This window comes from Amblyraja radiata, chromosome 6, assembly GCF_010909765.2.
Source record: "Amblyraja radiata isolate CabotCenter1 chromosome 6, sAmbRad1.1.pri, whole genome shotgun sequence".
Lineage (NCBI taxonomy): Eukaryota > Metazoa > Chordata > Chondrichthyes > Rajiformes > Rajidae > Amblyraja > Amblyraja radiata.
This window is the reverse complement of record NC_045961.1, coordinates 52,702,851-52,715,601: the sequence shown is the minus strand read 5'-3', so window position 1 is coordinate 52,715,601 and position 12,751 is coordinate 52,702,851. Positions and strand designations below refer to the sequence as shown.

General features: G+C 41.8%; 1 protein-coding gene across 3 annotated transcripts in view; it reads left to right on the top strand.

Moving 5' to 3' along the window:
* slc46a3 (solute carrier family 46 member 3) overlaps positions 1–12,061 on the top strand; it is a 28,792-nt gene extending 16,731 nt beyond the window's left edge. For all 3 annotated transcript variants that reach the window (XM_033022843.1, XM_033022841.1, XM_033022842.1), the window contains 3 exons: positions 1,916–1,999; positions 5,287–5,443; positions 10,155–12,061. In XM_033022843.1, the coding sequence (XP_032878734.1) occupies positions 1,916–1,999; positions 5,287–5,443; positions 10,155–10,224 (311 nt within the window). In that variant the 3' untranslated portion in view covers positions 10,225–12,061. The remainder of the gene's footprint in view (positions 1–1,915; positions 2,000–5,286; positions 5,444–10,154) is intronic.
* The last annotated feature ends 690 nt before the right edge of the window (positions 12,062–12,751 follow it).

Genomic DNA, 12,751 nt, shown 5'->3' with positions numbered 1-12,751 from the left:
TCTCCAGAGACGTTGCCTGACCCATTGAGATACTCCAGCACTTTGTCTTTTTTTGTAAACCAGCATTCCCTGTTCCTTAACTGCAAATTAAGAAACTTTATCTTCTCGCCTTTCTTTAGTAATGTGCTGGAAATTGCTGTAGATATCCAGGGGTTAATTCTTCACCATGAGCATATCTCTGCAAATAATTTGCATTGAACAAATTAACATCTGTGGATTAAAAGCAGGTTTTGCTCATTTGCAGCCATAATTCATGTATTTCCTGATTTCAAAAAAATGAAGCTAGTGTGTTCAATGATACTTTGTTGTCACATGTACCTAGGTACAGTGAAATTCTTTGTTTTTTGCATACAATACACAAAGCACACAAACGAGTCGCCATGTTTCTGGCATTGACAAAGTTACTAAAGTACTCAGAATCATGTTGGTCCTTCTTCTTTCTCGCCGTTTTTACCCCCCCCCCCCCCCACCACCGCCTTGTTCTTAACCTCCCCCCTCCTTGCACCGGGTCACTCTTAGTTCTCAGCGATCCCCCTTCCCCCAAGCAAGGCCCCTCTTTGTTCACGGCGGTGAGGTCCGACCACCAGGGCTCCTACGAGCCCGCCCGCAGGGGGTCTGCGGCCCATACACCTCGGCCCGACCACTCCATATTTCCAAATCTGTATTTGTGCCAATATTGGAAAGATACTGAAGATGGTACTTCATAAAACTGTAATGTAAACATGAACTGTAATTTAAACTCACCATGAGTCATTTCACCAGTTTGTGTTTTTGCTCAAGATTCCAACATCTGCAGTTTCTTGTGTCTAAGATAAGTACTACTGTGAATGAATGTAGGTAATATTTCAAATTTTTTATTGCAAAACTAGTTACCCTATTGCTATCTACAGTATTGATTTGGTTTGCTCATTTGATTACACGTTTAACTCGGTTGGAAAATTCTTCATTGCCTCCAAGACATCACCTGCACATAATTGTATCATTTAAGTCCAATAGGAATACCAAAACAGTTCTACATTTTTGGAGGAACTGTCTTTTAAAAGTGATTTTAAATTGAGGTCTTCTTTCATTTTATCGGGATGCATCCCATCATGGTTTGGTAACAGCTCCATCCAAAACCGCAAGAAATTGCCGAGTTGTGGATGCAGCATAGTCCATCGGGCAAACCAACCTCCCTTCCACAGATTTCACCTATGCTTCATGCTGCCTCAGCAAGGCTACCAGCATAATCAAAGATGAGTTTTACCCCTGAAACTCCTCTTCTCCCTTTTCCCAGCCGCATGAGGTACAGAAGTGTGAAACGCATACTTCCAGATTCAGGGACAGTTTCTACCCAGATGTTACCAGACAACTGAACTATCCTCTGACCAACTAGAGAGCAGTCCTGTCCTCCCATCTACCCCACTGGAGACCTTCGAACTATCTTTAATCGGGCTTTACAGTACTTTATCTTGCGTTAAAAGTTATACCCTAAGCCCTGTATCTGTACACCGTGGACAGCTTGATTGTAATCATGTGTATTGTTTCTGCAAACTGGATAGCACGCAACAAAAAAGCTTGCACTGTACCTCAGTACATGTGACAATAATAAACTAAATATTTTCTGAGCTAAATATAAAATGTCTCTTTAATTTTAAGTAGTCTTTAATTTCCGCAAGATTCGGATAATTCAATGACCTGTTAAGTCATCGTGTGCTGTCTATCAACATATTAATAGGCCCACCTCTGTCATGACTGACCATGGGTGATGCATATTAAATGCACATGAAAAATGCACGCAACCCACTTTAATGATATAACTAAACATCTGTATAATTAACAGAAGGCTTAATACTGCACAATAAATGTAATGTGTAAATGTAAGGCGAATGTATAAGTTCTCTTTTGGTGATTGATCAATTTGTTTTTTATATAGTGAGGCTGGTTTCTCTCTTTGCCTTCATGCCATTCCCTGTCCTACGATCTATGTTGTCCAAGTCAGTTTTGCCAAGTGATCAAGGTAAGTTAATGTTAATATATCATTTTTGCTTTGGATATGCTTGTTAATTTTTTTTAACTCCCAGATTTATGTCACTTTTTCTATTCGGGAAGCTGGGAAATTCACTGGAACATATTTCTTCCCATTTCACTTCTCTTCCATGTTTACACTAGCATAGGAGAACATTGATTGTTGATGGCAATTTCCTTCAGTCCTCTTAATAATAGTAATAAACAACCGTTTTCAATTGCTTCTTGTACCTGGGCAGCAGCTATTACAGTTGTGTGTGCACGGACACACAAATGACCACCAGATTCATTTTCAACTATTATACTCTGCTGTGCTGCATGCTGTACAGATTCACTTTGTTAACGTTATTAGAAAGTTCCTAGATTAGGGTGCCACCCGGGTAGATGGAAGTGACTAGCAAGACCTTATCCAAATGAATACTGTAATGATAGATGGACCCGCTCTATTGTTGGAGGAATATATAAGAGAGTAGAGGCAGCTTGAAGGATGAGGAGGCCATGTCCACAGCAGAACTTTATCTTCCTGGACATTGCAGGATGGCTCAATTTTTCAAAGACTGCTGTTACAAAGCCAGGGAACGAATATAGAGTCCATTGGTTAAATTGTTCCCGTGCTTATAATTGCTCTCTAAGAACAAGCCACCTTGGACAGTAATATGTCAAGAGCCAATGGTCCTGAACATAATTTGCATCTTGCCAGGTCGTCTCCCGTTCACTGGCGTGTTCTCTGGCCCTCTCTCCAACATCCTGATTAAGCTCGAGCTGCTTGAACAAATGCTTATTAAAGTACTGGCTGTACAGGAAATGTGTGAACACTTTGCCAAAATAATGAGAGTCAAGTGTATGGGTCAGATGTACAATGGAAAATAGAGCAAACAACTAAATTTGGAAGAGAATCACCTTTCTGCGAGAGCAGCAAATGAGTCCTCACTTGAATGCTATTTCTGTTTCACTTTTGCAAAGGGCTGGGTAGATTGGTGATAGATGAAAGCAGCTTGATCCAATCAATAGCTGTCGGAATTTTAGTCCCTCAGTATCTGTATAATGTGTCTGTCATTGCTTAATTCATACATGTACAAAACACAAAGTGCAGGAGGAATTCAGCGGATCAGGTAGCATTTGTGGAGGAAATGGACAGGCAACATTTCAGGTCAAGATCCTTCTTTAGACCGATCAGTCCGAAGAAGGGGTCTCGACCCGGAACATTGCTTGTCAATTCCCTCTACAGATGCTGCCGGAGCCGCTGAATTCCGCCAGCATTTTGATTTCAGTATCTGCAGGTCATTTTCTCCAAATAAGTATAAATATGACTTGACTTGAGAATTAAGGGACTGACTTGAGAATTAAGGGACTGACTTGAGAATTAAGGGACTGAAGTTTAGGGGTAACATGAGGGGGAACTTCTTTACGCAGAGAGTGGTAGCTCTGTGGAATGAGCTTCCAGTGAAGGTGGTGGAGGCAGGTTCGTTTTTATCATTTAAAAATAAATTGGATAGTTATATGGATGGGAAAGGAATGGAGGGTTATGGATAATATCTTTTATTGTCATTGCACGTCAGTGCAACGAGATTTAGTATGCAGCTTCCAACCAATGTAAGAGAAAAGTAAAATAAATAAATAAACCTTGTGACGTGACCATCCGAGGGAGACAGTCCAGGGGGGGGGGTGGGGGGCACTCAGCAGGGCCGGTTCAGAGCCGTTATAGCTCTGGGAATAAAGCTGTTTCTGAGTCTGGAGGTTCGGGCGTAGAAGGCCTTGTAACGTCTGCCGGAGGGAAGTAGTTCAAACAATCCGTTACAAGGGTGTGTTACAAGTCCGTTACAAGGCTTCTGGCGTGGCATGGGCACAGCAGTAGAGTTGCTGCCTAATGCCCCTGTCCTACTTAGGAAACCTGAACGGAAACCTCTGGAGACTTTGTGCCCCACCCAAGGTTTCCGTGCTGTTCCCGGAGATTACAGGTGGTTGCCGGAGGTTGCAGGTAGTGGAAGCAGGTAGGGAGACTGACAAAAACTTCCGGGAACCGCACGGAAACCTTGGGTGGGGCACAAAGTCTCCAGAGGTTTCCATTCAAGTTTCCTAAGTGGGACAGGGGCATTACAGCGCTTGCAGCGCTGGAGACCCGGGTTCGATACCGACAATAGGTGCTGTCTGTATGGAGTTTTTATGTTCTCCTCGTGACCTGCGTGAGTTTTCTCCGAGATCTTCGTTTCATCCCACACTCCAAAGACGTACAGGAATGTAGGCAAATTGGCTTGGTCAATGTAAAAATTGTTCCCAGTGTGTGTAGGATGGTGTTAATGTGCGGGGATCTCTGGTCCGCGCGAATCCAGTGGGTTGAAGGGCCTGTTTACCCGCTGTATCTCTAAAAAAAACTTCAGTTGCTGGTTTATGCTGCCTGACCCATGATCCATATAACGCTATACCCTGCATATCCTTGTGACTATCCAAAACCCTTTCAAATGTTACAATTGTATCTGCCTCTACAACCACCCCTAGCGGTGTGGCCCAGGCACCGACCACTCTCTATGTTTAAAAAAAACAAACATGTTTGCACATCTTTACTCTCTACCCGTCACAGGGGACGATCGTCTGTCCCCCCCACCCCTCCCCCCCGGCCCGGCCCAGCTCTGTCACGCTGGCGGGAAGCCACGATCGGCTGGTCCCCCCCGCTGCTTTTCACCATCCTCAGATTGTGCGGGGGGGGGTAGTTAGTGTGTGTGACGCCGCATTCCGCCCAAACCCCCCCTCCCCCACAACCATACGTTGGGGAAACAGACCCAACAGGTCTGCACTTGCTCTAGTTATATTATAAAACTCTGATCTTGGATGTTTACATATTTGTTTGTTTGCTTGGTTATTTGATTGTGTCTTTTTCTGTGATTCATATCTCCTCGAAAACCCAATGTGCTAACGGTGACATTTTTACATATTCCGGTAGAGATTTACCTCATGATCTCAAAAATTGCCTCATCTGAAAATTTGATTCATTATTCCCCGTTATTTCTTCAAATTCTTCACAAATCTGAGATCTTTTTAAAATCTAACTAGACCAAGTGCATGTGTACATACTTGGCCAATAAACTTATTCATTCATTCAAACAGGCCGTTTGGTCTTACTACTTTATGACCATGTTTATACTCTACTTTAGCGCATCGCTATTCCAACCCTGTGCCAGAGAAAATTATTTTAATGTCAAATATGTTTGATAGTGTAATGTTCAGGAGACTGGAGCTGTGGCAATGAATTTATCAGAAATTTTTTTTTCTCTTTTTTTGCAGGTGCTCTCTTTGCCCTTGTTGCTTGCCTGGAAAATTTTAGTGGTACCATTTCCACCATAATTTTCAATAATATTTACGCTGCCACTGTTGTACAATTTGCAGGGTTTGGTTTTTTGCTGGCAGCTTGTTCATGCATCATTCCAGTTAGCATTTTGTGGTAAGTCAGTGTATGATGTAAGGATCTATCATTTTAAGTACAGCACTAGTTTGTATCATCATGTCAGTGCCAAGTCTTTGGGAGTAAAAAGGTGCCCAATTAGTCCTTTGTCTGTTCTCCTTTCCACACCCTGCAGGTTTAGAAACATAGAAACATAGAAAATAGGTGCAGGAGTAGGCCATTCAGCCCTTCGAGCCTGCACCGCCATTCAATGTAATCATGGCTGAAATTACTACATGTTCCTAAATTACTTCCTCCAGCCTTTTGGGAAGTGTATTCCAGATGATCACAATTTTCTATATTAACAAAATATCCCTTTAATTATTGGTAGATTATTCTACCAATAATCTATAAGCCATCCCTGTCTGCCTAACTATCATTGGAAAGTTCCCAATTTGGAAATTTCACTTGCATTTCACGTCAATGGATTCCATGATAAATTCCCACTGCAAAATATAAGGTGCTGGAGTAATTCAGTGGGTTAGGCAGTATTTGAGGAGGGGAGGGATACATATGATGAACATTTAGAAACATAGAAAATAGGTGTAGGAGGAGGCCATTCGGCCCTTCGAGCCAGTATCACCATCCATTGGCTGATCGTCCCCAATCAATAACCCGTGTCTGCCTTCTCCCCATATCCCTTGATTCCACCAGCCCCTAGAGCTCTATCTAACTCTCTCTTAAATCCATCCAGTGATTTGGCCTCCACTGCCCTCTGTGGCAGGGAATTCCACAAATTCACAACTCTCTGGGTGAAAAAGTTTTTTTCTCACCTCAGTCTTAAATGGCCTCCCCTTTATTTTAAGACTGTGGCCCCTGGTTCTGGATTTGCCCAACATTGGGAACATTTTTCCTGCATCTAGCGTGTCTAGCCCTTTTAGAATTTTATATGTTTCTATAAGATCTCCCCTCATCCTTCTAAACTCCAGTGAATACAAGCCTAGTCTTTTCAATCTTTCCTCATATGACAGTCCCGCCATCCCAGGGATCAATCTCGTGAACCTACGCTGCACTGCCTCAATCACAAGGATGTCCTTCCTCAAATTAGGAGACCAAAACTGCCACTGCCTGCCATTCTGAAAAGGACCCGTTCACCCCAACTCTTTGCTTCCTGTCTGCCAACCAATTTTCTATCCATGTCAACACCCTACCCCCAATACCATGTGCTCTAATTTTAGTCACCAGTCTCCCGTGCGGGACCTTATCAAAGGCGTTCTGAAAGTCTAGATATACTACATCCACTGCCTCCCCTTCATCGATTTTACCTGTCACATCCTTAAAAAATTCCAGAAGATTAGTGAAGCATGATTTTCCTTTCATACATCCATGCTGACTTGGATTAATCCTTTTACTGCTATCCAAATGCCCCATTATTACCTCTTTAATAATTGACTCCAGCATCTTTCCCACCACCGAAGTCAGGCTAACTGGTCTATAATTCCCCGTTCTCTCTCTCGCTCCTTTCTTGAAAAGTGGGATAACCTTAGCTATCCTCCAGGAACTGATCCTAAATCTATTGAACATTGGAAAATGATCACCAAAGTGTTCACTATTTCTAGAGCGACCTCCCTGAGGACCCTGGAATGCAGACCATCAGGCCCAGGGGATTTATCATCCTTCAGTCCCATTAGCCTACCCAATACTATTTCTCGCCTAATGAAAATTTCTTTCAGTTCCTCTACCCCCTTAGATCCTCTGTCCTCCAGTACTTCTGGGAGATTGTTTGTGTCTTCCTTAGTGAAGACAGATCCGAAGTACTTGTTCAACTCTTTGCCATTTCCTTGTTCCACATAATAACTTCACCCGTGTCTGCCTTCAAGGGACCCACATTTGACTTTGCTATTCTTTTTCCCTTACCATATCTAAAGAAGCTTTTACTGTCCTTCTAATTCCTGGCCAGCTTCCCTTCGTACTTCATCTTTTCAGCCCGTATTGCCCGTTTTGCTTCCTTCTGTTGTCCTATGAAAGTTTCCCAATCCTCTGGCTTCCGGCTACTCTTTGCTGTGTTTTACATCTTTTCTTTTAGTTTTATTCTATCCCTAACTTCTCTTGTCAGCCACAGTTGCCTCCTTCTCCCCTTAGAATCTTTCTTCCTTTTCGGAATGAAATGATCCTGCTTCTTCCGGATTATGTCCAGAAATTCCTGCCATTGCTGTTCCACCGTCATTCCTGCTAGGATCCCTTTCCAGTTTACCTTGGCCAGCTGGCACTAGGCCTACACTCGCTGGAATTTAGAAGAATGAGGTGGGGGGGGGGGGGGGGACCACATTGAAATGTACAGAATAGTGAAAGGCTTGGATGGAGTGGATGTGGAGAGGACGTTTCTACTAGTGGGAGAGTCTAGGACTAGAGGTCATAGCATCAGATTTAAAGGATGTTCTTTTAGGAAGATGAGGAGGAATTTCTTGTCAGAGGGTGGTAAATCTGTGGAATTCTTTGCCACAGAAGGCTGTGGATATATCTCAGACAGAGACAGATAAATTATTGATTAGTACAGGTGTCAGAGGCTATGGGGAGAAGGCAGGAGAATGGGGTTAGGAGGGAGAGATAGATCAGCCATGATTGAATGGCGGGGTAGACTTGATGAGCCGAATGGCTGAATTCTGCTCTTATCTGTTATGAACTTATGAAGGGCAGATAATGTTTCGGGTCAGGATCCTCTGGCAACTGAAGAAGGGTTCCAACCTGAAATGCTGAAGCTAGAAAGCCATTCCCTCCACAGATGCTGCCTGACCTGCTGAGTTCTTCCAGTACATTGTGTTTATGATGAGAAATATATGGCTATTGGGAAGTGTAAGGATGGTGGAAGAATATACATGTGCTGGAGGCAATGGAAACTAAGAGCTGAGAATAGTGAACTCCACGGACCCAGAGAATGACTAAAGGGCCTGTCCCACGTAGGCGATTTTTTCAGGTGACTGCCGGTGAATGTCATAGCCGTAGCAGGTCGCCGAAAAACTGGCAACTGGCCCCCCTACGACAATGTCTACGACAAGCTACAACAACCTACCACCTAATCGACGTCAAGCTACCGACATCCGGCGACCCATTAGGACGTCCACCTACGACTACACCTATGACAACCTACGACCACACAGGCGACAACCGAAGTCAACCTATGTCCACCTGCTCAAGCTAAGACAAACTACGACCCTGTCGGCGACAACTGAAGACAATTCAGTCGCTGGTACCTGTCACCAGTTGACGTAGGTAGTCGCCAATGGAATTCATTGAAGTCAGCACCGGCAACAACCTACGTCACCTGGCGACAACCTACGACAGCAACTACGTCAGGAGAAGGCAAGCTACGCTAATTGGCGTCAACCCACTGTCGCCGAGAATGTTTGAACATGTTGAAAATCCAGCGGCGACCAGAAAGACGCTACGTCTCTTTGGGCGACTGAGAAGACTACTCATGACCATACAGGCAACACCCCGGCAACCATGTGGTGACAGCCTAGTCTGCTGTAGTCACCTAAAAAATAGCCTAAGTGGGACAGGCCCTTAAAGGTAATAAACTGAGAACAGTGAACTCCATGGATAATCACTCAATGAAAACCAAGAACTGAAAACACTGAACTCCACCAACCTAGAGAATGGTGATAAGTAATAAAGACAGGCAATCTTGGAGATACTCAGCAGGTCAGGCTGATTTGTGGAGAGAGAATTAGTTATTTTTTCGTATCATTGACTCATGAAAAGTGCTGCCTGACCTGCTGAGCACTTGCTGCATTTTCTGTTTTTATTTCAGAATTTCATGTCTCTCATCCCTCTTCCTACCTCTACCCTGCCCCTTTTTACCTATATCCTTCCCTCAGGCTTCACATTGCATTCCCCTTCTTCATTCCTTATCCAACACTCTTTTGTCTCTTTTTCACCTCTAACCTTTGTCACATATTCCACCCATCTGCCAATCAGATCCCTATCAACTGTATCCACGTATCACTTGCCAGGCTTTATCATGCCCCCAACTCTTTTGCCAGCTTCCCCCTGACTCCATCAGTCTGAAAATGGGTCCCAATCTAAAATGTCAATCTATTTTACTAGTTAATATTAGCCAGTGTGCAGGTCTACTGAGATTGCTCCCTTTTATTATTGACTAAAATGAAAAACCTTATGATTGGTGCTGTCATGTAGCCACCACTTATGCAATTGGTAAACACGGAAGAGGTATCACAAAGATATACTCTGCCAACCCGGATGCAAGTACACATCCCTGTTCAAATTTGGTTGTTGTCTAATAGTTACAACCAATATAAAGCAAGGGAGGGTGCAATATTGCATAAAGCCCAACAGGCATTGGCCCAACATTAGCCCAACAGCCCAACCTTACACATAAATATTTTAAAGCTTGTTATGTAAGAACAATTTACAAACCTTTAGTCTTCCAAAACTGTAAAAGTAAAGCAAAGTATGAGTAAAACCTATTTGTCTGAAATATTTTGTTGTCAATAAAACATCAAAGCGAGATAGAAATTTATCCTTGGACTTGCGTGCTAAATGCATGAAGAAGTATTGGCTGTCCATTTTGAATTGCTTCTGAAAGTCTGTTTCGTTAAAATCAATTAAAGTGAATTTTAGAAGCAGAATACAATACGTAGCTACAGCTGTATTTTACATGGACACATTTCTACCACATTTCTCATTACTGACTTTGTGTGAGAGTGAAATCATTTAATTAATTGTTCTGTATGTTGTTCCTTCCCTTCAGTGTCTTGTTGTGGTGGAAATCTCGCCCGGAAGCATACACTGGACTGATAGAAGAAGATGATAGTAGTTAGTTCTCATGCAATCTGTCACTTAGATTGCAGTGGTAATCTTGTGATGTTCTGCCACTTGTAGATCCTTGTTATAATCCAGGATATCTGTATGTTCCTTTTTTTAAATATTGTATTTTTTTGGAACAATCCTCCTTGGTAATGAAAGGTACACAAAAGATTAAAAAATCAACTTGATTTCCTCGAACATTGTGAATAACGTATAATATGTCGGATTGGAACCAAGATACTGCAGAAGCCTGAAAAGCTACTTATTTGAAGAAACATGGATAGAACTGTTTGTATTAAATTCTTTATTATGAAATATAATTGTCAAATGGACCGTTTAGTGTGAATTTTGGGGTTTTATCTTTTGTAGTCCTAAACAATTTTCTTGAAGTGAGATGTTTGAGGGGTAATTTAATCCTGAACTAATGTGTATCTGGGAAGCAGTAAATTGCATGGAGTTTGCACATTCTCCCTATGACAGCCTGGGTTTCCTCTGGGTACTTCGGTTTCCTCCCACATCCCACTGACGTGCAGGTTAGTAGCCTCTGTAAATTGCTCCTAGTGTTCAGGGAGTGGATGCAAAAGTGAAATAACATAGAACATGTGAACGGGTGATCGATGGCAGGCTTGGACCTAACCCTAAACAGAGCTAAATTAATTGTGAAATTGGAACACTTCTTTTCCCACATGTTATGGTGAAAACCTGGAATAGTCTGACCTTAAAGGGTGGTGAAATTTAAACTCATTTTAAAGGGCTTTGGGAAAATAGGTTGTTAAATGTTGTTGCATTAAAGATGGGCCACAATGGACCAATTATCTGAAGTAAATTCAGGGTATGAAAGACAATAGATACAATCGTGGGCAAGCCAGTGAGTAATCTGGAAGAACCTCAAACATAACCAACCCTAACTCCACAATTATGGGGTTCAATTCCACTTTCAAGAGTCCAGAACATAAACTAGGTTGATGTTGCAGTCTTGAATTAATCATTGAGTATGTCAGTTTAGTCAGCTGAATATCCAAGACCCTACAGCATTTTGGAATGACCTTGGTCTATTTTCTAGTTCCTGGACAGTCTTTCCCCTCAACTAGTATTACAAAAACAGATTGATTGAGGTGTTACTGAGAGATGGGGTAAAGCACTGTGTGTGGGCAAACATTTTCAATATGTTGTTAAATATGATATTTTCAGAGTATTTCACTGACCACAACAATATTGTAATGAAGTTACCATGTGTCACCACTGCTTGTGATGTCAAATGATTTTCTCCTTATCTGGCTGTCCAGATATTATTAGTTAAGATATTTTACCTGGGTAAATGTAAAATGTATTTCTTTTAAATATGTTTTACTTTGAACAATTCTGTGCTTATATACAGTATTGCTGTTGTTCTAATGATAACAAAATTCAACAGTATTAATTATTTCTAATATAGTAGACGAAGAAGTCTTTCAAGTAAAAATGCAGTGCTAAGTTCTTAAAAACCCAAAACATTAATTTTGCAAAAATTGCTCGATGGAGATTTTCATCAAATTTGTAAAATGACTTGTTTTGTTAATTTTCCAAATGGTTCAGTTTGAAATGTTTATCAACAGTAGTGCAATGTTTTCCTAAATGTAAATCTCTTCTCCACCACTATTTCACAAGTAAATACTAAAGCAACAAAATCAGGAATAATTATAGAAATACTAACCATATACATTTTAAACTTGCCTTGCAGTGCACCTTGGCAACACATGAATATTGACTTCTGAAAAACAATTTCCTTTAATCTATGATGTAAATAGTGCTATTTTAAAAGCCAACCATGGAAAATCTACAGTACGTTCCTCCAATAACCCAATTCCAAAAGCAAGAAAACAAGATTGTTCCCGATGTTGGGGAAGTCCAGGACAAGGGGTCACAGTTTAAGGATAAAGGGGAAATCCTTTTGGATGAGAAAAACATTTTTCACACAGAGAGTGGTAAATCTCTGGAACTCTCTGCCACAGAAGGTAGTTGAGGCCAGTTCATTGGCTATATTTAAGAGGGAGTTAGATGTGGCTAAAGGGATCAGGGGGTATGGAGAGAAGGCAGGTACAGGATACTGTGTTGGATGATCAACCATGATCATATTGAATGGCGGTGCAGGCTCGAAGGGCCGAATGCCTACTCCTGCACCTAGTTTCTATGTTTAAATATTTATCAATATTAATTCAGAATATGATGGTTATGGGTTCCTATGCCCGGAATTAATCTCCCAGTTTGGTCTTGTTAGCTTGGGGGTCATAAAGTTGTGCTAATTTCTGGTAGGTTAGCAAAATAATAGAGGCTCATACTAATGCAGAAACTAGCCAAGACCTGTTGTCACCATGGCTGAAATTGATGTTCTAGTTTATGGAGATTATTTGTGGTAACGATGGTCACACTCAACACATGAATCATGCATTTCTTTGTCTCTAGGGCTTTCTCGGCTCATCTTTTCCAGTTAATAATTTGGGTGCAGGAAATTATTCTAGCAGCATAATAAATCCCATAGCATTTTAAATTCCTTTATCGTGG